At 41.2% G+C, this 24,466-nt stretch overlaps 1 protein-coding gene across 5 annotated transcripts in view; it reads right to left on the reverse strand.

Moving 5' to 3' along the window:
• ADGRD1 (adhesion G protein-coupled receptor D1) overlaps positions 1–24,466 on the reverse strand; it is a 1,511,981-nt gene that overhangs the window by 668,236 nt on the left and 819,279 nt on the right. For all 5 annotated transcript variants that reach the window (XM_073676103.1, XM_073676100.1, XM_073676102.1 and 2 more), the window contains one exon: positions 8,147–8,258. In XM_073676103.1, coding sequence (XP_073532204.1) covers positions 8,147–8,258 — 112 coding nt within the window. The remainder of the gene's footprint in view (positions 1–8,146; positions 8,259–24,466) is intronic.

Genomic DNA, 24,466 nt, shown 5'->3' on the forward strand with positions numbered 1-24,466 from the left:
AGATGGAGAAGAACTTTAAATTCTCATCCACTTTGCAGAATGTCCATAAGATCTCAGCAAGCCTTACGGGTACGTGTGCATAATATCTGTATCAGGCTAAGTAGGCTCCAAAACTCTCCTGAAAAAGCACTTAAAAAATGCTAAATTATTATTATTTATTTATATAGCGCCATTGATTCCATGGTGCTGTACATAAGAAGGGGTTACATACCAAATACAGGTATGACTTACAGTAAACAAACTAACAATGATAGACTGGTACGGAGGGAAGAGGACCCTGCCCTTGCGGGCTTACATTCTACAGGAACGGGAAGGAAACAGTCGGTTGGGGAGGTTGCATTAGCTCTGGTGTTGTTGAGATGGCAGCGAGGCAATGGCAGGCTGTAAGGTTGTTTGAAGAGATGGGTTTTCAGGTTCCGACTGAAGGATCCAAATGTGGAGGCTAATCAGACGTGTTGAGGCACAGAATTCCATGGGATGGGGGATATTCGGGAGAAATCTTTGAGGCGATTGGGTGAGGAACGAATAAGTGTGGAGGAGAGAAGGAGGTCTTGGGAGGACCGGAGATTACGTAAGGGAATATATTGGGAGATTAGTTCAGAGATGTACAGAGGAGAAAAGTTATGGATTGCTTTGTAGGTTAGTGTTAGTAGTTTGAACTGGGTACGCTGGGCAATTGGGAGCCAGTGAAGGGATTTGCAAAGGGGGGTAGCAGAGGAGTAGCGAGGCAAAAGCAGAGTTAAGGATGGACTGGAAGGGTGTGGAAGTGTTAGCAGGTAGAAGGATGTTGCAGTAGTTGAGGCGGGAGATGGTGAGGGCATGCACAAGCAGTTTAGTTGACTGAGGGTTGAGGAAAGGACAGATTCTGGAAATATTTTTGAGCTGGAGGCAACAGGAGGTGGCGAGAGCCTGGATGTGGGGTTTGAAGAACAGGGCAGAGTCAAGGGTTACTCCAAGGCAGCGGATTGCTGGTACAGGGGAAAGTGTGATGTCATTTACTGTGATAGACAGATCAGGTGGGGAAAATATGCGAGATGGGGGACAGATGATGAGTTCAGTTTTGTCCACATTGAGCTTGAGGAAGCGAGAGCAGAAGAAGGAGGATATGGCTGATATACATGCTGGTATTCTAAAAGGAATGAACATATGCACTACATTATCAAAACAACTTGCTGTGCATAAGTTCCATCTTTTTTTAGCTCTTTTTTTTAAGAAAATCAGGATTCAAAAGCCCCAAAGTGGTTAAAAGCAGTAACATGACCATTTGTCTTAATCTTGGAAGCCGCTCACTATTTATATTCATGATAAAAAATAAAATAATGGCGTCAGAGCAGTCACAAAAAGATGACACAAAAGGCACCAATAAAGACTCTTCAAGAAAAACACCTTTTTCCTGAAATGTCTTCTGCTTGTCTGCTTGCAAAACTCAGCGGGTATGAACAGCATCTAAAATATGTGTGCATATACCTGAAAAGTGATTTTTGTATGTTATGAAGTCTCCAGTTTTCAGGGCAAGCTGCAGATTTTAAAAACTTATGTTTATCCTGTTGATAATGATCATGCTACCTTTTTATCAGGATTTGCTTCAGATTTTCCCAGTGATATCATCATCATGTAAAAACAGTAGCTACAGATGTTTTTGGACAATTTCCCATAGGGAGTGTTCAAGAAATATACCAGTAGATCTGTCCCTTTAAAAAGTTACCACCTCAATAATGGCAAGAACTTAAAAAACTGTATTTCCATGCATTTTTTGCCAAGGTATTCATGCTGTGTTCACCTTAAAATCCCCATGTAGTATATTAGATCATGTGTATTAGTGAGCTAATGCTATCTGACGCATAGTCGTGTATAATTGCTGAAATGTTAGATGCAGTTGTATGACTGACTGAGCTGTCATAATTTATATAAATAATACTGAAAATGTCTCGCTTTTTGGATCAGACTGAATCACATATCTTTTACACACAACAACACCCACCAGAATCGAGAATTAAAGCAGTGTGGGAGTAAATAATGAATTAGGGACAGCTAAATAGTCTGCTTGGTAAATGGAGCTTGTTGCCTCCTAGGTTTGGCAGACAGAGAACATTACGACATATAACTTGTTGGCCATAGCTCTCCGAGGAGTTTATTGAATCTCTTTGGATCCTTGATACTTAGTTATGCTACATTTGGCCATCTGACTACAAATACAATTGGTTTGTGCAACAAACATTTATTTTGGCTTGTTTAGCTAGACATAACTTCCAAGTTACTTTTTTCTCCACTTATTTGCCAGGGTATGTTTTAAGGACAGAAGAAAAAAAAAACTTCAAGTTCTACAAAGAAAAATTACACTTTTGTAGACTTGAGTTTTCTGCTTCTGTTGTTTTAAATGTCAAGGCTTAAGAGTTTTCAGCTCCATGCTACTTTGACATTATGGGTAGGATTAAATAAACTTTAATTGCAAACTTTTGAGACAATATGAGATTTGATCTAAAACCTGTCAAACAGAGGAGATGAATAGAATATCCCTTCAATTAAGAATACAGTTTACTACTTTAACCCTGTTTCATGCTTCCAGTTCTTTCAATATTCCCTTAATATTTCACACTATTCAGTCCGATAATAGAGGGCGTGCTCCCTTCAAGTAGCAGTCATGTCAACAAGAAGATGCAAATACACACTGTGATCCTCTTCTGTACCACCCATGACAGTGGATAATGTATACTGCTATGTGTCATACAGGGAGCAGAGGCAGAGCACTGCATAGGTTTAATCAGTACTGCCATGGTCAATCCCCCTTCCCCCATATCAACTTGGTAGTGTCCTGACCCCTGCAACTTTACCACTCTAGATCAGGGATGTCAAACACATACACACAGAGGGCAAAATGAAAAACTTGGACAAAGTTGTGGGCCAACCAGTATACAGTATAATGGGCCCCACACAGTCCTCCACACAGAATAATGGGCCCCACATGGTCCTCCAAACAGTATAATTGCCCCACATAGCTTTCCATAAAGTATAATGGGCTCCACAAAGTCCTCCGAACAGAATATTGGCCCTATATAGGGGTGGTGGTTCTGGTGTCGGGGGTCAAATATAATCAACCTGCGGGCCAGATTTGGACCACGGGCCAGAGTTTGACATATATGCTCTAGATTGTTACATGTCTCCTCAGCCTAAGTCAGACTAAAATGTCCATACTATTTAGGTAGTAGTTAAAGCCCACATTAGAATAATGTCAACCAAGCCCACCTATATTGGCAGGTTCTGCTGATTAGTCTAATTTGCATGAGGGCTCATGGGAGATGATTTTCGGGGGAGATAAGGATTTAACATGTGTGATTTTGGACTGCAAATCCTTCAATTTTCTAAGAGATAAGCCACCGCCAGATAGGTCTATCAGCAGATCTCTCATAGAAAACACAGAAGTACTCAGTAGAATAAGTATAACCATTCCTGCAAATGGAAGAGTCAGGCAAGAGAGCTACCCCATGAACCATCTTTTGGCCAACAACTATCTAAAGTGTATGGGGGGATTTAACCAAACACTTGTTTGTCTGATATATATGGCCTAGATCAGGCCGTTGTATTTTCTGTCTTTGTGTTGTCAATGTATTCAGTGGATAGCACACTGACCCTATATTGATCTATTGTCAAGACTGACAAATTAGACAGGATTAGAACCAGAATCAATACAGAAATCCATCACCAAAACCACCATTAGTACATGAATACCTGCACCAGAATCACCAACAGACATGAATACTTCACTATAACCACCTTCAGCTCATGAATACAGCACAAGAACCATCATCAGCACATGATTATACCACTAGAGCAACTAGCAGTAGATGAACAAAGCACCAGAACCACCATCAGTACATGAATACAGCACCAAGCTTTTTACAGTGATCAATTGCAATATTAAGTCAGCCTCAGCCATAAATAATTGTATCAAATGAACCTGCATTTCCCAGTATGACCTTAAAAATGGTAAAGGGATGCTGGGAGTTATTGTTACCATCCATCTTCAGACTGTGGACAATAAAGGACCACAGTACTGATTAGTTACAGCAAGTAGCACTATTAACATTTAAACAATAACTTAACATTTGGGAGTTATTTTCTATGGTTTAGGCCCCTTAATTCTGAGCAGATGGGTTGGGACTGGGTCATGGGAACTGCACAGCTAAAGAGACAGGACATTACATAAAGTTTAAGACTTTCTACTGCATCTGTATTCGGCTGTGTGTGTGTGTGTGTGTGTGCTCCTGTGTCCTTTGCTGCACACTTCTAAGACGTCTTTTGAGAGATTGGTGAGGGGCTCAAGACTCTAACGCCCACCAATCTGCTATAAAAAAAAAACTCTCAAAAAGTTTATTTACTCTTTAAGTTGCATTTCCACTGTCTATCTAAATAGGCTGTCAATTACCTGATGAACGAGCAAAACATTCATTTGTTGAGTGAAATGATTTTTAAGCTTGCATAAAGGAGCTTGTCATGTCTCCAAATGCTATTACATTTGGGGACATGACAGATTTTATTTAAATGTCATCATTTTTGATAGCAAATCATCCTTTGTAAACAGCACATGTGCTACTGAGATTAATGATATTCTTCGCGCACTCAATGATAGTTAGCAATTATTGTGTGCAGATGAAAGTTCGGACGACCTGTCTAAACGACCGCTATTAAATGATCACTGATTAGCAGTTGTTTAAAAGCCACTATTGGCCAGTGCAAATGCAGATTAAAACCTGGTATCTTAAAGATGACGTATTCTCTAATTGGTGTTGTTTTCATCTCTTTCTTCTTCATCTTTTGGTCCAGGCGCCAGAGTAAGTAATCACAATTACAACGTGCCTCTGCAGACTTCCCTCTTCTCTGATCTTTCCCTCCATCTACTTAGTTTCTAAGCACTTTGCTGCTTAAGGCCCATATACACACTATACAAAAATTGCACAAAATGAAAGATTTTGCCAAAATTGATCGTTTATCGCTGGGCTTTATGATGACGAACGATCGAGTACTAGTTGACTATTGAAAGACAAACGTTTGTAATTGTCCAAGAGAATTGATTGGACATGATTGATATTTTTGTACAACTATAGTCAACAGCATAATACGTGTGGCGCCCCTGCGGGTTCAGTCGCCACAGAGGTACTGCATCTCACCCAGAGGTGTGGTGTCCCACTCTCAGGTAAGGATGGAGCACTGCCCGGGACCCAAACACCTGCATCCAACACTACACTACTCCAGACCAGGAGGAGGGGCAAGATGCATTGTTGCGCTGCTGAGCCTTGTCCCTGGCTGGAGTGGGGGGAACCAAGAGAGGGGGAACCATGTGGGTGGAGGAAGAATATCAGGGGAGCACTTGAGAAGGAGGATATAAAAATATAAGCCATCTTGGGAGTTCAGATCAGTCTGGGAGAACAGTGAAAAGAGCAGGAGCTCTGCAGGAGCTCTGCTCAGGGAAGAGGGCCTAGTGAGAGAGGCCCAGGACAGACTGAAGAGAGGAGAGGAGCAGGAAGAAAGGCTCCAGTAAGAACAGAAAGGATCCCAGGGGCACGGGAAGTGCGGATGCCACCCGTGCGCCCGAACCCACCAGGAGTGGAAGGATCAGGCCGCAGAGAGGGGACCGGCCCCTAAACTAGCAGAGTTCTTTAAGTCTCAACTAGGTAACCGGAGTGTGCAGCATTTCAGGTGCTGCAGCCAACAGCCACATCTAACTCACCAAAAAGGTGGCCATAGAGGACTCAGGGGAAAGAGAAAACGTCGCCCGACAAGGTCCGCGGTCACTGGCTTGGGACACTGGGTGTGAGAGGCAGGGAGACGGCCAGAAGGAACACACAGAACGGGGTCCCGTTACGTACTCCGGAGGTACCTGGGAGTTTGCTGAACCCCTCCCTGAGTAAACACAGGACAGTGTGGGCAGTTACCCTGGCCCTGGTAACGTGAAGTCTAAAAATAGTGAGAAAAACCCTGAAGACTGCATCCCACTGTCTCTGCGAATTATTACTGCGCCATCATCCCCTGCACAACTCTACACACCTACTTCATCTATAACATTCCTGCAATGCCCTGGAGCTAAGCTCTACCTGTGGAGAGCTAAACCAACTCTGCTGCACTAACATCAGCTCCAGAGGACCTGCTCCGCAGCGGCGGCTCCCTTTTGCCGCATACCACAGGTGGAGTCACGAACTTTATATAAAAACTATAAATCCCCTGTAAATAACCCCTTTTATTGACCGCCCTGGGTCACGGACCGGGTCACCGCCACTGTGACATCTCCCCTAGCAACGACCGGCCCAGCTACCGACTGCCCCAGGGGGCGTGTCATATGTATGTGCTGATTGTTTGAAAAATGAAAGGTCTCTTTTTTTTAGCTCTCATTTCCCATAACCAATCCCTCAATTATTGAACGTTTTCGTTTGCGTTTTCGTTTTCGTATGTCACAATTGTGTGACTTCATCTCAAAGATGCATTGTACAATTTCATCAGAAATGTGTATGGTGTGCAAATGAATATTCATACGAATGACTAATGATCATGTATCGCTCCATTTTCATGTCATGTGTATGGTGGCCTTTAGTCTCTAAGCATTAAAGTTATGTCCTTAGATATTATGTATTTTATGTTTAGGTTTGCCCATAGTTAGCTGCTGGACTATTTCATATGCAAGTTGATTTATTGCTACTTCAAAATTGTATAAGTAAGAATATTTTAATGATCTAGAAATTTTAACTTTAAAATCTATATTTATGTTATGTTCACATTCTTTTTCATGTATCTGTTTGGTGTATGCACCCAGAAATATCTTAGTAAATATACTGAATGCATCCATAAGCCTCCATTGGGGCAAACTGTCATGGCTCGACTCCGGGGCTCGATCTGGTGACCTCTGGCTGTGTGGTAGGTTTCCCTCTCTGTTGTAGACACCAGAGCATAATAAACGTAAGATGTAAAAATTGCATACTCACCTTATCGCTCACCTATTTGGGCCCTCTGCTGCTCATTGCCTGCCATGAGCTCTCTAGATTGAACAAGCTGGAAAAGCTACTACAGCAGAAAGAAGAGGCCCTGAGGACTAGTTGGTGGGAATCTCCATCTGGTCCTCTCCTTTTGCTGTTGCATCTTCCACCTGTTCATTCCAGGCTGGGACTTTTGGCTGTTCCCAGGTCTCAGAGGTCTGGTCATGACAGGAGTGAAGAGGCCTGGTGATAAGCTTTAAAATGGGGGAGAGAAGAGGTGGCTCTGAGGACCAGATGGTGGCCAGCGACAAACAGAAGGACCAGACAGATGAGCAGTGAAGTGAATATGTTCTTTTTTTATATTTAAAACTTTTGCCAGTTGCTATTTTGTTGAAACCGGGAGAAGCAAATTTCCAAAAATGGGCATTCTCAAAAAAGCAGTGTTTTTATATATTTGAGTAAAATTTAATTCCAGTTGAATAAATTTGCTCATCTCTAGTGGGAGTTGTACATCAGTGAATAATTTCGATGTATACCTTTGCCATAGTACCTAATTGTGCAATATAAAGGCAACTTTTTACACTTTGCCAAAGTTATTGTGCGAAACTGTACTAGATTAATTAAATGCATGAGCAGACTGTGTCATTCACACCCAGCAGTTCTGAATGGCAGCAGCAGGATTCCCCAAGTTTCTTCCAACTATGTTCCGGGAGTTTCAGTGAGTCTCTTTGCCGGGAACTGCTCAGTCAGGAGCTACCAGCAAAGTCATAAAAGTTAGAAAAGAGGACTTTTACAAAGACACACCAGGATGGAGAGGGGAGGGATTCAGGATTTTTGGGTTAGCGATAGGAGGTCACTCCTCCTCAAGTACCTTTTCAGTTGAAGAAACTATCTGCAACCAGGTGCAAGATGGGAACACTTACAAATCTGTTGCAACTGATTTTTTCCACTGACGTAGTCCTCTGTATGCTGAGAGATTTACTGACTGAGGAGTACTGTTCCACTGGGCCAGTGACCCTCTTCTACATTTAATACTCCCTGTGCCAGGGGAATTTGCCACTCCTGCCCTCCCAGATCTACCTTGTTGCTTGGGATAGATAGTACAATGCCAAACTAATATGTAAAATTAAGGTACATAAATGGTTAAGTATACTAAATCAGATCTTTAGATATTATTCGCTCACCGTTCCAGGCACAAAGTTGAAGCTGATAAGGAGCAGGATCTGAGCAACCAATATTGCAAAAGACAGGTTAGCATGGATATGATATCGCTGATTTCGGATTGTGCTCACTGACCTATAAAGCAAAACATAAACAAGGAAAATCTGAGTCAGTCCAAAAAGCACCATATGATAAATCCTAGAAAGCTTCTGGCCTTTAAAGATATGATCTGAATATATGACTTGAGATAAGGCAGTGATTACACTTCTATTCTTCTCATTACCACCTTGCAGACTGCAAGAACAACATTCCATATCTAGATGAAAAGTGCTTTCAGATAAAATCTTTCTCTATTATCTTAATTGTGCATTATTGTTTTTCTTTAAATCTTAACAGCCTTGACTGAAAACTTCAGATGCACTCACTGTTTCTTCTTCTTATGCTTTTTAATTGTAATTTCTTCAGTACATATTACTTTCCAAGAAGAAATGTTGAGTACCACTGAAGTTGTTTTCCTACAAGTTGGGGTTATGTTATAAGTAATGTGTTGGTTGAGCTCTATCTTTGCCTTTGCCACATAATCTTTGTTGACTCAGGTTAATAAGAATTTTGCTTGGATTGTGGGCTTTATACATGGATTGACCACCCTGGAGTGCAGCAATTAACCAAGTGAGTAAGTTTTCCGTGGATTTGTTTTAATTGGAATCCATATTCGAATGCTCAGTGATCTGACTTCAGACCAGGTCGTATGTGCTAAATCTGCCATGGCCAATATTTTTTATTTTATTTACTCATTTATATAGTGTCATTAATGTCACAGCCCTTCACATACAATATCGGCACTATACCCATTGGGGCTCACAATCTAAATTCTCTATCAGTATGTCTTTGGAGTGTGGGAAGAAACTGGAGAACCCAGAGGAAACCCAAGTAAACACGGGGAGAACATAAAGACTCCTTGCAGATGTTGTCCTTGGTGCGATTTGAACCCAGGACCCCAGCACTGCAAGACTGCAGTGCTAACCACTGAGCCACCTTGCTGCCTGATATCTCATAACATAGAAAAACCTGTGGGATTTTCTCATAGAAAAATATTGAGAGTATACTGAGAATTAGGGTTTTGTTAATGCAAATAACTAGTCAAAGAAAAGGGTCAGAAGAATATGTAATACAGATGCAGATGCATACCACACTTGTACTTCAATGAACATGTTAGAATGCACAACTCATCGTTTCTTACAGAAGATGGTGTTACACGCATGCCGCTAGGTTCAGATAGGACGAGACGGGTTTCATGAATTCTTTGGAATCCTGGGGGAACCGTTACTCAGGGCGACAATAGGCTGCAGCTTCTCTCAGTCACATGATAGATTCAATTGCTGACTAGACACATCTGACAAAAGTCTTTTTCAACAGTTTAACAGTGGAATTTAATCTGAAGCACGGCCAGTGCAATTCAGGGATATTGCATCAGCAATCTTCATTACAGTACAGTCTGAGTTTCTTGAGCAACCGGCTCCAGTAACAATACAGTAGTTTCTTCCCAAGGCACAGTATTACAGTCTCTTCAGTAGCATAATTCAGCATAGATTAGATCTCTTAGACGCACACTTCTATGAAGCACAACCAAAGGCTTTTCCTTCACAAGGACACAATAGTACACAGCATTCTTTATCCTGCATGGAGATGGAGGGGGGGAGGGTTTGATGAGGGAGATGATCCCTGTAACACATTTCCTTCCAGTCCTTATCTTCCTGCCTGATAAACTCCCTGAACTAACAGCGCAGAATATTATCTGACCTGTGTTTAGTTTCTCTTCTGTTCTGAATCCTGTTCAGTTGCCTTCTGTCAGATCCAGATAACACACCACCTTTCTCTTCGGCTTCAGCCAGACTACAATAACAAGTTCCCCACAATCCCCCTGGGGCTCTGCTAAACACTCCCTGTCTCCTGTGACTGTGTTAACCCCTCTAGTTGCTGGATGCTTCTGAAGCACAACACTTCCTGTCTTTTGTGACTGTGTTAACTCTTATAGTTGCTGGATGCTTTTGAAGCAACAGTACTACTTCTGCATGTCACAATGGTCTATAACAGCAAATTACCTGTTCTAGTAACATTGCCGTATAAGAGAAGCAAAAAGAGATGACTCCAATGGACAAAAGGGTGCAAATATTAGATCACTGGAGGAGAAATATTGCCTGATCAGATGAATGAAGATTTCTTTTGCATTATGCTGATCAGGCCGGATCCGAATTTGGCATAGGCAGCTTGAATCCATGAACTCTTCAATCAGATATCAACAGTTCAGGTGGGTGGAGGTGGAGTAATGGTGAAGGAAATTATTTTGTTGGCACACTCTGGGCCAAATGAGATGGTAGATTGGTGCCTCTAATAATGTGGACATTCATGATAAGTATAAGAGACAGTACAGGTATATACATTACTTTATATATAATTAGAACAAGACCCTGTACTGACAAGACAGTGCTGTCTACAGCTGACTATCTTTAGTTTGGTTCATACATAATGTATGTAAAGCTACCTAAAGGGTCGGACGTTGAGAACCAAAGTTGCTATTGATAGGTGTCATTATAGAGTTGCACATTTCTTCTGCAGAAGAGATATTTTACGAGTTGCCATTCATGAAATGCAAAAATAGCTACATAAACAATGCTGTATTTATACAAACTAACAAATATATGGACTGGTTCTACATTAATAAAATATCTCCGTATGGAACGTCAAAGCTTAGATGGACCAATCAGCTCTCCTAACATGCCTGTCTTAGTAAATACTTTCTCCACAACTGACTAGTTCTGGAGCATTATTTCTTTGAACCAAGTGTAAAACTCTAGTTATTTCCCTTTCTCTTCTGTTTTTTCTCCAGGAAATATAAGAATAAATGAACTGTAATGCAATGGGATATTGCATTACAATCTGACACTGTGTATTCAGTGCTAACAATGTGACCCTATTAATTAGAGATGAGCTGATCGATCCCCGGAGTATCAACTTCGAGTTGAATTTCCTGCTATCTCAGTTCTATATGAATTCGAACACTTTGAGATTTGATTCTCAAGAATCGCAAAAAGAAAACTTGACCACATAATTTCCTACACTGCTAAAGCATTAGAGAGCGGGATAATGAAGTTTTCACGCAGCCTCTGCAGCTGTGATATAGCATTGTCTACTCCCAGTTTATTGAGTGGATTATAATACTTTGCACCATGGTGGCCAGTACCTAGGCTATCAGAAATCAGTGGGTCCCAGTGGCGCACAACCAGGTGCAGTTAGTACAGCAGAGTTGGATCTGATCTCCAAAGTCACTGGGTATGAGGACTATACAGATCATATTGAAAAAAAATGTATGTCTCTCTTTCTCTCTCTCCCACCTCTCTCTTTCTCTCTCTCACCTCTCTTTCTCTCTGCTCACCCACCTTTCTCTCTCTCACCCTCTCTCCCCATCTTTCTCTCTCTCTCTCCCACCTCTCTCTTTCTCTCCCCATCTTTCTTTCTCTCAACCACTCTCTCCATCTCTCTTCCCCCTCTCTCTCTCTCTTCCGCCACCTCTCTTTCTCTCTCCCACCTTTCTCTCTCACCCTCTCTCTCCCCCACCTCTCTCGTTCTCTCCCCACCTTTCTTTCTCTCACCCACTCTCTCCATCTCTCTTCCCCTCTCTCTCTCTCCCCCCACTTCTCTCTCTCTTTCTTTCTATCTTACCCACTCTCTCTCCATCTCTCTCTCCCTCTCTCTCTCTCTCCTTCTAAGGAAAATTTGGCAAAGCTGGCTAATTCGAATTTCGAATGATTCGCTCATCTCTACTATTAATATTTTAATATACAAATTTCCACGTGAAGTTTACATTTAGCATGTTAATTAGCCTTAAATTAGCTTGTCCAAAATGAGTTAATAATAAAAAACTTAACACTAGGAGAGATATATATCAGTCCATTAATGTCACCAGGGCAGAGAGAAGGAACACGTCAATTGTTTACACTGCCGGTTTCAGCCTCAGGACTGGCAAACAATGTCATCTAAAATACGATTACTATTAGAAAGTGCATTTTATTTATATAGTTATTTATTTAAATACCTCTTTATTTATCGTCATGATAAACTATTTATAAGGACTTGCATTTGATTATTAAAGTTTACAAAAGTGATTGAAAATTTAGCTTGAATAGAAAAGGCTAAATTGCATGACAATTCAGTAATCAGGCCAAAAACTTTCAAATATCCTTTTCTAAGAGCAGATGGTTTATGCTTAGTAATCAATTCACACGCTGCTTATTTATGACAACGCCAAAGTAAAACGTATACAATTCCACGCTCCATAGGAGTGCCAACATTACAATGCCTAGTTCATAATGTATCACTATCCATATGGAATCACTTAAAATATACAGTATTAAGTGGACTATGCAGCGCCATACAGCCAAGGCTATTACCTATCCACAGAAACATTCTGTCCCTTGTCCATAAGGCAACAAATTGCTGCCAATTGTGTCAGGCCTCAGGAAACTTTTTCAATGTCATTTATGGGCAAGTTACCTTTCAAATCAATGCAGATTTGCAAGCGCTTAAATTCAAAGAAAGTGCTTTCTCTGGATAACATTTCCACAGCCTCCAGTGACAGTCTAATGTAACTACTCTACCCTGGCAAAGCATTGCGATAGTGCAGATGGCATTCATAAACAATTCATCTACACTTCCAAAAGTCTGGTGGGTCAAAACCTTCTGCTAAATGTGTTAAATGACCGTGGATTAATCTAAAATGCTGTTTTACTTACCTGAACGGTTTCCATTTTTTTTACTTTGCCTAATGCACTGATTCACTGAAGTCTGTCTGCATGGGGAATACTAAATCTGAGATCTTCCTTCAGCTGTCTCCAAAGAACAATTCTCCTTCTGTCTCGTTCTAGCGAGTTAAAGTCGGTGTATATAAATTGTAGCTTTAATGGTGATATAGTGGCTGGTCATAAACGCATTGTCTACCTTCTTCAATGATATCCAAAATATCATGAGGATGTAATAGTCATTTAGAGATATGTATGTTCCTTTGATGCTAGTAAGCATTTCCTATAGATGGCAGGCAGTTTAACTTGAAAAAGTTCATGTTCACTTTTAAAAAAAAAAGGGTTTTAAAATCTGGTAAATCTAAAGGGGAATGTATCTGTCGTAAACACAAATTAGCCTCTAAGCTTCATCCAGTGGAGTGTGCTCCTGGCAAGGCCTGATATCATTTGGTTGCTGCATAGCACACTATGTGGTCGGGACCTTACCCTATAAGAGCATGACCGTATTGGTTTGAACTGCCCATATTTATTTATTTATTTATTATGTTTTGCTTATATAGCGCCATTAATTCTACAGCGCTTTACATTCATCATCATCACTGTCGCCATCACAATCTAAATTCCCTATCAGTATGTCTTTGGAGTGTGGGAAGAAACTAGAGTACCCGGAGGAAACCCACACAAACACAGGGAGAACATACAAACTCCTTACAGATGTTGTCCTTGGTGGGCTTTGAACCCAGGACCCCAGCACTGCAAGCCCATATGACAGCATTCTGACTATGCATTCTGGACCCTCAACCCTACAGTTTAGGTTATAATCAAGACTACCTCATGTAACAGTGGTCTGAGTGTGCAGTCGGGCCCTCTTCCTATAAGAGAAGTCTGGCTGTATAGTCAATATTTTCAAGCAGTCCAAATTTGCTAGTACAACCCAGACCACAAAAGGAGAAAAGCTTAGCAAAACACCCAAGAGCGGGCAATTTGGATGTGTTTCGGTGCATTTCTGGGAGCGGGGATTAAATGTCCAGATTTGGCAATCTAAATGTTGTTATGGTGGGCTGTTCTACTTGCAATAACACTATTCTGGTTGTATAGTCTGAATATGCATCGATAACATAACTATGGCAAAAGACCACTCTAGTTTATCGATCTGGTAGTGTATATTGGGGAGGCCTCAAATTGTTTGTGGTCTTGACCATCCCTTATAACATCAACCTGAAGATTCACCATTTGAAGAAGTATAGCATAGGCTTATTACTTATACAGTTAATGGCTTCAGGTTACAACATTTTCAATAAACAATGGTCTTTCCTGGGCCACTTTACGATATACTATCATAGACACTGACAACTTGTGGAATGTACTATACTGTCTAGGGATCACTATATAACACAAGTTTTTGGAATGCTGCCTTATTTGATTTATGGAATTTGTGGCATGTGACTGGCTGAAAGATCTGGTCAATCAATACTGACATTTTCCTGTTAATGCATTTGTGACTACCAATAAGTCTTTTCTTGGCAAACGCTAATGGGCTTTATTCCAGATGACTACTATTTTACAGTGCTGAGGAATAGACACAGCACAAGTACAAAGCTACTGTATCTAATGATAGCTGTTGAATGTCTTAGATGTAATGTTCAATGAAAATCACAGCATCTAAGTGGTTTAAGATACTGGGGCTCTAATTTTCAGCACATTGGATGACTGTGATTTGGATCTACCTGACTTAATAATATAGTTCACGACTTAAAAAAGTTCAATAAATTGTTCCTATAAAAAAGACAAATAAAAAATCCATTTTCCCTTACAAAATGATTTTTTTTATTAAAACAGAAGTAAAAACTTCTAATATCCAAACTATCTCAAGCAAACTAATTTAGCACAGAGTCGGTGATTTATAGGAATAGTAAGCAGATAGGAGGGGTTTGCTTGGCGTCCCCCAGACGCCAAGCCTCTGGAATACAGACTTTATAAAACCAGATTTCTCTGCAATCAGACCTCTGCTATGGGCCATACAGGTAAGTATAGATTTACTTTTCTATCACCTGTATGGCCATAGAGGTCTGATATCGCCCAGGGGGTGACACATTCCCTTTAAGCGTGTGACTTGTGATTCAATATGCAAGTTGTCTCTTCATAAAGGAAGAGGACTAGAACTCTAGTGCCACATATTGGAAGTAGCAATATCGACTTGCCCTATCTTTTCCCCTAATAATGGAGCCTCCACTACCAGCACCTGTCTGGTCTGTCCTACACTCCTATTCTCCTCCTTACTGGAGCAGACACTCAGTTGTGATTCAGGGACTTTAGATTCAGGGAATATAAAAGGGAGTAACTTGTATTAATTCAATGGTTGCATTTACTCGCCTATTTACTTGTTACTTTATTTAATTATCTTATGAAATCCCCATTTGTAATATGTACTCCATGATTGACAATGCCATTCAGTGTACATCTTGTCACATGTGTGCAATCCTTGACCATTTAGAAGCCCAAGTACTGGATCTAAATGAACAGCTGGTAATACTGAGGTCCATTGATAATATGGAAAGGAGTTTGCTGCTCACTAAGCAGGTGCTCACTGGGGTAGATGTTGGGGAGCATCGTAGTATGGAGCTTCAGGACAATGAGACAGCTAGCTGGGTGACATTGAGAAAGCAAGGTAGAGGGAAGAGGGCAAGAAAGGCTAGTCCTGATCTGACACACCCCAACAAGTTTGCCAAGTTGGCAGATGAGGGAGTATCAGTACAGGGGTAGTACTGCTGCAGCAAGATACGTCCTCTGAAAGCCGGAGGAGTGTCTATTCCTGTAAGGAGGGGAATAGGAGTGCAGGGCCGACGAGACAGGTGCTTGTAGTGGGGGACTCCATTATTTGGAGAACAGATAGGGCACTCTGTCACAAAGACAGGGATTGCCGAATGGTGTGTTGTTTTCCTGGCGCTCGAGTTCGGCCCATTGTTGACCAGGTAGACAGATTACTGGGAAGACCTGGTGAGGACAGAGTGGTCATGGTGCACATCGGCACCAATGACAGAGTTAGAGGTAGGTGGAAGGTCCTTAAAGATGATTTCAGGGAATTAGGCTGTAAGTGTAAAATAAGGACATTGAAGGTAGTATTTTCTAAAATACTGCCTGTACCATGTGCCACGCCAGAGAGGCAGCAGGAGATAAGAAAGATGAATGAGTGGCCCAGGAATTGGTGTAGGAAGGAGGTTTTTGTGTTTCTAGAGAACTGGGCCGACTTCTCTGTTGGATACAGGCTCTACACAAGGGATGGGCTGCACCTGGATGGGGAAGGTGCAGCTGTGCTGGGGGAAAAATGGCTAGAAGGTTGGAGGAGTGTTTAAGCTAGGAATTGGGGGGTGGGAAATTACTGTACAGCTGGGGAAGACAGTGTGACCTGGGCCTAAGTAATGAAATTGGGGTTGGCATGGGTGGAGGGGTTAGAACAGGCAATACACTAAGCAGAAATAGAGGTACAGAGAAATACACAAAGTGCATGTACACTAATGCCAGAAGCCTCACCAACAAAATGGAGAAATTAAAATTAATATTGTTGAAAGAAAATTATGATATGGTTGGGATAACGGAGACATAGCAGGAAGACAGATATGACTGGGCTGTGAATTTACAGGACTATAGTTGGTTCAGGAATAACCAGACAAATAAGTGAGGGGGAGGGGTTTGTTTATATGTAAAATCATCCCATTCTATGCGGTAATATATGTGAGGCTAATGAAAATGTAGAGTCCCTGTGGGTGGAGATAAGGGGAGGGATATAATAAACCCCTATCAGTATTTTGTTATTCTAAGTGTTCAAAAAGTTTTCATGTTTCCTTTAACCACTTCGCACCAGAGCCTGTTTTTGCCTTCGTGACCAGGCCAATCTTTTCAATTCTGACCACTGTCACTTTATGAAGTAATTACTCTGGAACGCTTCAACGGATTCCCCTGATTCTGAGACTGTTTTTTCGTGACATATTGTACTTCATGATAGTGGTAAAATTTCTTTGGTATCACTTGCGTTTATTTGTGAAAAAATTGGAAATTTGGCAAAAATGTTGAAAATTTAGCAATTTTCAAACTTTGAATTTTCATGCCCTTAAATCAGAGAGAAATGTCACACAAAATAGTTAATAAATAACATTTCCCACATGTCTACTTTACATCAGCACAATTTTGGAACCAAAATTTTTTTTGTTAGGAAGCTATAAGGGTTAAAAGTTGACCAGCGATTTCTAATTTTCCCAACAAAATTTACATAAACATTTTTTTAGGGACCAAATCTTATTTGAAGTGACTTTGAGGGGCCTTTATGACAGGAAATACCCAAAAGTGACACCATTCTAAAAACTTCACCCCGCAAGGTGCTCAAAACCACATTCAAGAAGTTTATTAACCCTTCAGGTGTTTCACGGGAATTTTTGGAATGTGGAAGAAAACAATGAACATTTAACTTTTTTTCACAAAAATGTTACTTTAGACCCAATTTTTTTATTTTCACAAGGGTAACAGGAAAAAATGGAATACACAATTTGTAGTGCAATTTCTCATTAGCGCGCTGATACCCCATATGTGAGGGAAAACCACTGTTTGGGCGCACTGCAGGGTTCGGAAGGGAAGGAGCGCCATTAGACTTTTTGAATGTAAAATTTGTTTGAATAATTAGTGGACGCCATGTTGCGTTTGGAGAGCTCCTGATGTGCCTAAACAGTGAAACCCCCCCACAAGTGACACCATTTTGGAAACTAGACCCCTTAGGGAACTTATCTAGATGTGCGGTGAGCACCTTGCACCCCCAGGTGCTTCACAGAAGTTTATAATATTGAGCCGTAAAAATAACATTTTCACATTTTTCCCACAAAACATTTTTTCATCCCTTAATTTTGCATTATCATAAGGGTAATCGGATAAATTGCACCATGAAATTTGCTGTGCAATTTCTCCTGAACACGCCGATACCCCATATGTTGAGGAAAACCACTGTTTGGGCGCATGGCAGGGTTTGGAAGGGAAGGAGCGCCATTTGACTTTTTGAATGTAAAATTTGCTTGAATAATTAGCGGACGCCATGTTGCATTTGGGGAGCCCCTGATGTGCCTAAACAGTGGAAACCCCCCACAAATTACACCATTTTGGAAACTAGACCCCTTAGGGAACTTATCTAGATGTGTGGTGAGCACCTTGCACCCCCAGGTGCTTCACAGAAGTTTATAATATTGAGCCGTAAAAATAAAATTTTCACATTTTTCCCACAAAAAATGTTTTTTATCCCCTAATTTTGCATTATCATAAGGGTAACAGGATAAATTTCACCATGAAATTTGTTGTGAAATTTCTCCTGATTACGCCAATACCCCATATGTGGGGGAAAACCACTGCTTTGGTGTACAGCAGGGTTCGGAAGAGAAAGGAGCGCTATGTTGGCTGGGATAGGTTGCAGACACCATGTCACATTTGAAGAGTCGCTGACATGCCGAAACAGCAGAAACCCCCACAAATGACCCCATTTTGTAAACTACACCTCTCAAGGAATTTATCTAGGGAAGTAGTGAGTATTTTTTAATTTTTAAATTTATACCATTGGGCACTGAAGAAAACATAATTGTATTTTTACCACAAAAAAATATGCTTTACCCTCAGATTTTACATTTTCACACAGGGCAATGGTTATAAATGGTGCCGAAATGTGTCACACAATTTCTTCTAAAAGTGGCAATACCCCATATGTGGCTGTATCATACCGCTTAGCCATACGGCGAGATTTGGGAGGGACGGAGCGCTATTTGACAATTGGAGAACAAATTATTGTAGATTAGGCATTTGGATTTGGGAGCACAACATTTTCTGAATTTCTTTTTGGGGGCAAGGGCCATTTTCTCTTTTCCAGAGCCTTTCTGCTACCAGTAACTTGGAAGTCCCTTATAGTTTTAACAGATAACGGACCTGAGTGGGGACTAGCTTTTTTTGAGGACCGAGTTGAAGCTTTTATTGGGAACATTTTACGTAACATTTATCCGGCGCTCTAGGCTGAGCACTTACATCGGGGTTTCCATCTAAATTTCCAAGTGATGTAATTTAGATGAAACCCCTGCAGGATCCATTCACTATAATGAGGCAGCAGAGTTACTCTGGACTCCGTCTGGCCTCTGTTTAGCGGTGTCCTTTTTTTCAGAAGTGCACAAAACTGTGGCCAACCGCACTTTTATGCACGCCTAAAAAAATGACACCTTGGGATCACAGGACAGATGGCATCCACAGTGGCCTATATCTGCCTCATTACAGGGAATCTTCCATCATGGGTTCCATCTGAATCATGTATTTCAGAGTTTTACACGGAAACTCTGGTGTAAGTGCTCAGCGCAGAGCACAGGATAAGTGTGAGCAGAGCCTTACTGTGATCTTTGGGAGACATAATAAACAAATCAGTAGCAGGTGAAGAATTGGTTTTATTTATTTTTTACACCGTTCCTCGTGCGGTATAAGGGATGAGATTACTTTATTCTTCGGGTCGGTGCAATCACAGAGATACCAGATTTATATTGGGTTTTTATGATTGACAGCTGTCAAACACTAAGAGACGCTTTTTTTTGCAAAATCTAGTTTATGCATCGCCATATTTTGAGAGCTATAATTTTTCCAGATTTCGGCCGACATAGTCATGTGACGGCTTGTTTTTTGTGGGACGAGTTGAAATTTTTATTGGTACCATTTTTGGGTACGTTACATTTTTTGATCGCGTTCTATTCCATTTTTTGGGAGGTAAAATTAACACAAACCAACAATTCAGGAATTGTTTTTGGAGGTTTTTTTTATGCTGTTCTGCGTATGGTAAAAGTGATAAGGCAGCATTATTCTTCAGGTCAGTACGTTTACAGCAATACTACACTTACTGCATATTTTTTTATGTTTTGGCGCTTTTACACAATAAAACAATTTTATAGAAAAAATATTTTTTTTGCATAATTTATTCTGAGAGCTATAACTTTTTATTTTTTGGCTGATGAAGCTGTATGGCGGCTTTTTTTTGCAGAACAAAATGACGTTTTCAGCGGTACCATTTTTATTTCCATTTTGCTTTTTGATCGCATTTTTTTCCACTTTTTGTTTGGCGATATGAAGAAAAAGCATAGTTTTTTGCTCCGTTTTTTATTTATTTTTATTATGGTGTGCACAGAAGGAGTTAATTAGTGTAACAGTTTTATAGATCGGGTTGTTTCGGATGCGGCGATACCTAATATGTGTACTCTTTTTGTTTTTGCATAAATATATGGATTTATTGGTTTAATATTTAATTTATTTATTTTTATTTATTTTGTGACTTTTTTTTAACAGTTTGAAAACATTTTTTAGACTTTTTTTTTACATTTTTACTTAGTCCCTGTATGGGACATTAATTTTTATTTTTCTAATCACTGTTCTCATGCAATGTAATAGACATGTATTACATTGCATGAGAAGTTTGCTGACAGTTTCACACTGTCTGTCTCCTGCTAGGCTTCAGCTGCAGGCTGAGCCTAGCAGGACACCATATATGGCAGATCTGGAGGCGCTCATGTGACCTCCAGCTGCCATAACAACGGCAGGTCCTGGAAGGTATCAGGGAGCCGTCGGAGAGGTAAGTGGACGACCCCCTCTCCTCTCACTATCTTCTATATGCCGCGATCACTATAGATCACGGCATATAGAAGATAGCAAATGGTTAACATCATTGGGACCTGATCCAATCAGGTCCCGATGATGTCCCCTGTCAGAGCTGTCGCTCTGAACTGCAACCGCAGCACTTGCAGGACCCTGGGGGTCCTGAGGGCTGCGGGACCACCGACCGTTCATAAACGTTGGCGCTGCACAGAGCCCAGGCAGCGCCGACGTTTATGTACAGTGGGCGGTCGGGAAGCGATTAACAAGATGTATAGTAAAGAGGCTACAAGGACACTACACTTCGGAAAGGCGAATTTCCAATTGCTGAGAGATTATTTTAGAGAGGTCTTTCCCACACATAAGCAGACGGAGGTCTCTTAGAGAGGTATTCACATTGATAGGTCCTGACATCGAGAAACGCCTTACCGCGGCTGTCAGGTACACATGAATTGGCCAATTTATGCGCTAAGATTTCTCATTTATTTACAGCAGTAATGCTATTCATTTTCCATACTTCATATTTACATGCGCTAAAAAATTTTTTCAAAATTTTTTTTTCATTTATTTCTATTTTCTACAGCAGTTATGCTATTCATATTTCATATCTATATACTCAGTGTTACAGTGTGCTACTTTATTTGTTCATTATATATGGAGGTAGCTGCTCTTAGTAAGCACCTGTTCACACCTAGTTTTTGTAGTGGAAGTGCCGTCATTTTCTTTGTTACTAGATTCAGCATTGACTGAGCACTCCACCCCCACCCCCATGCCGCAGGTGGTTTTAAATGCATCAGGATCTGTCTTTCCCACGCATAAGCAGACGGAGGTCTCTTAGAGAGGTATTCACATTGATAGGTCCTGACATCGAGAAACGCCTTACCGCGGCTGTCAGGTACACATTAATTGGCCAATTTATGCGCTAAGATTTCTCATTTATTTACAGCAGTAATGCTATTCATTTTCCATACTTCATATTTACATGCGCTAAAAAAAATTTTCAAAAATTTTTTTTCATTTATTTCTATTTTCTACAGCAGTTATGCTATTCATATTTCATATCTATATACTCAGTGTTACAGTGTGCTACTTTATTTGTTCATTATATATGGAGGTAGCTGCTCTTAGTAAGCACCTGTTCACACCTAGTTTTTGTAGTGGAAGTGCCGTCATTTTCTTTATAAACTAGGACAATGTCCTGAGAAATAAAAGTACACAAAGCAAATGGGACACTTTTATAAGCATCCTGAACAGTACCTGTGTTTAATGTATACCCTATGGGAATAAATAAGCTAGAAATAGGAGGAAACCAATATGGCTAAACAGAGCTGAAAAGGGGAGCAATAAATGACAAAAAAAGCATTTAGAGAATTAAAGCAAAAGGGTAGTGATGAGGCATTAAATAATTATAGTAAAAAATAAATTATGTAAAAATCAAATCAAGGTAGCAAAGACTGAGAAAGAGAGACTCGTTGCAAAAGAAAGTAAAAATAATAAAAAAATATTTTTCAACTATATAAACAGTAAGAAACTGAAAAATTATAGTGTTGACTCCCTCAAAAAAGTCTGGGTGAAACAGTGGAAGAGGGAAAGGCCAATATGCCAAACTGGTTACATGAAAATCCCATGACAGATGAGATGATCAGAGAATACTGGAAATTCTCCACTAAATGCCACCTGCTTAACCCACCAGGAAGTATGACGCCGCTTCAAAATCACTTAAGTATGCAAATCCCCGGGCCCAGATGACATACAGTGATTCTCACCATTATTGGCACCCCTTCATTTTTTTCATACACTGTACAATATCTTCAGAAATAAATGTAAATGTAAATGTACGAAAGTTATATCCTCAACTTCCATGTTGCAATTTCAAAGAAAAAACAGAATAAACAGCATGTGCAGCAATAAAGGCACCGCTAATTAATACTTGATTGCACACCCTTTGGCATTGCTGACAGCCTTCAAACGTTTCTTGTAGCCATCTATAAGCTTCTTGCACTTCTCAGCTGGAATTTTGTCCCACTCTTCCTCTGCAGTTTGTTCAAGCTCTTGAATGTTTGAAGGGTTCTTGTTCCCAATGGCAAATTTCAGCTGACCCCAAACATTTTCAATGAGATTGAGGTCAGGATTCATTGTCGGCCATTTTAAAACACTCTGTTTTTTCTTTTTCAACTATTCCTGTGTACTTTTGGATGTGTGCTGTGGGTCATTGTCTTGCTGGAGGACCCATGATCTTTGACTCAAACCAAGTTTTCTTACACTGAGTATGACATTTCACTCTAAAATCTCTTGATAATTCTCTGATTTCATGATTCCTGTAATACGGTCAAGGCCTCCTGTACCAGACGCAGCAAAGCAACCCCACAGCATTATGGAACCTCCACCATGCTTAACTGTTGGCAAGGTGTTCTTTTCCTTATAAGTTTAAATGCTCCATCTGTAAACAAACTGTTGCTTTGCATTGCCAAGAAGCTCTATTTTTGTTTCATCTGCCCACAGAACATTTTCCCTGAAGAATTGTGGTTTATCAAGGTATTCTTTGGCAAAGATCAGTTGTTTCTTTTCATGTCTTTTCTTCAGCAATGGTTTCTTCCTTGGCCTTTGCCCATAAAGCTCTGCTTGGTTTAGTGTGTGGTGTATGGTACTTGTTGAAACCATGGCCCCAGACTGTTCCAGGTTGGCCTTTAGGTCTTTAGATGTTTGACGTGGTGTTTTTCTACAATTTGCACCAACCTTTGAAGACATCTTTGTCAATTTTCCTCTTTCACCACATCCAGGGAAGTTCCTGACAGTCCCATGCTTGGCAAACTTCTTAATAACATTGTGCACTGTTGAAACTGGGATACTAAGTGTAACATACCTGGTGGCGTCCTTGCATAGTGGTCCATCTCCCACTGTGCAAGAGCGCGCACTTGATCTCCAGTCCAGTTGGCTAGCCTGGCTTCCCTCCATGCTGTCTGCTTGCCACTGTTTCTGCTGCTTAAGGGCGGCGCCCGATCACTTCCTGTTTCTTGTACCTGCTGCAGACACACCCCTGATGCGTCCTCAGCCTATTGCTGTCTGTCACCTGGTATTTAACCCAGCTCCTCCCAAGAAAACCTGCCTGAGCATTGTGTTTCATTCAGTGTGCTCTTTCACTCTGAATGTGCCAGGTCCCTTTCTGTGTTTGCTTGCCTGCCTTTCCTGGAGGCTGTATTTTCAGGCCTGTCTGAACTCGCTCCTTGCCTGTTCGTTCCGCCTTCTAGGGGCCGCATACCTAGACCCGCTCCTGTATCTTGTCTGTCCTGTCTGAACACGCTCCTAGCCTGTTCCTTCCGCCTTCTAGGGGCTGCATACCTAGACCCGCTCCTGTATCTTGTCTGTCCTGTCTGAACACGCTCCTAGCCTGTTCCTTCCGCCTTCTAGGGGCTGCATACCTAGACCCGCTCCTGTATCTTGCTACTGTGTCTGTTCTTGTCTGAATACTCTTCTAGCCTGTTTCCTGTTTTTCTCTATGTCCGTACCTTTCCTTTTTCTGCAGAGTCTGAACTCGTACCTAACTCCTGTTCATTGTCACTGTACTTCCGTTTGTGAGCTTGTGGTCCACTCGCTACTTCAATGCAAGTACCCTGTGGGTATCTGGTTCTGCCTTTCCCTTCCTGTCTGTTACGTGTGAACAGAGCCCTGTCCCCTCTGCCCTGCCTCGCTCTCCGCTCCTGCGGTTCTCGCCCCGCTCTGACCCTTTGCTCGCTGCTCCGGCAGTCTCGCTCTGCTCTGACCCTTTGCTCGCTGCTCCGGCAGTCTCCCTCTGCTCTGACCCTTTGCTCGCTGCTTCGGCAGTCTCGCTCTGCTCTGACCCTTTGCTCGCTGCTCCAGCAGTCTCGCTCTGCTCTGACCCTTTGCTCGCTGCTCCGGAGGCCT

The sequence above is a fragment of the Phyllobates terribilis genome, unplaced genomic scaffold (genome assembly GCF_046119375.1).
Source record: "Phyllobates terribilis strain yellow unplaced genomic scaffold, ASM4611937v1 Scaffold_1__5_contigs__length_1240528914, whole genome shotgun sequence".
In the NCBI taxonomy this organism is placed as follows: Eukaryota; Metazoa; Chordata; class Amphibia; order Anura; family Dendrobatidae; genus Phyllobates; species Phyllobates terribilis.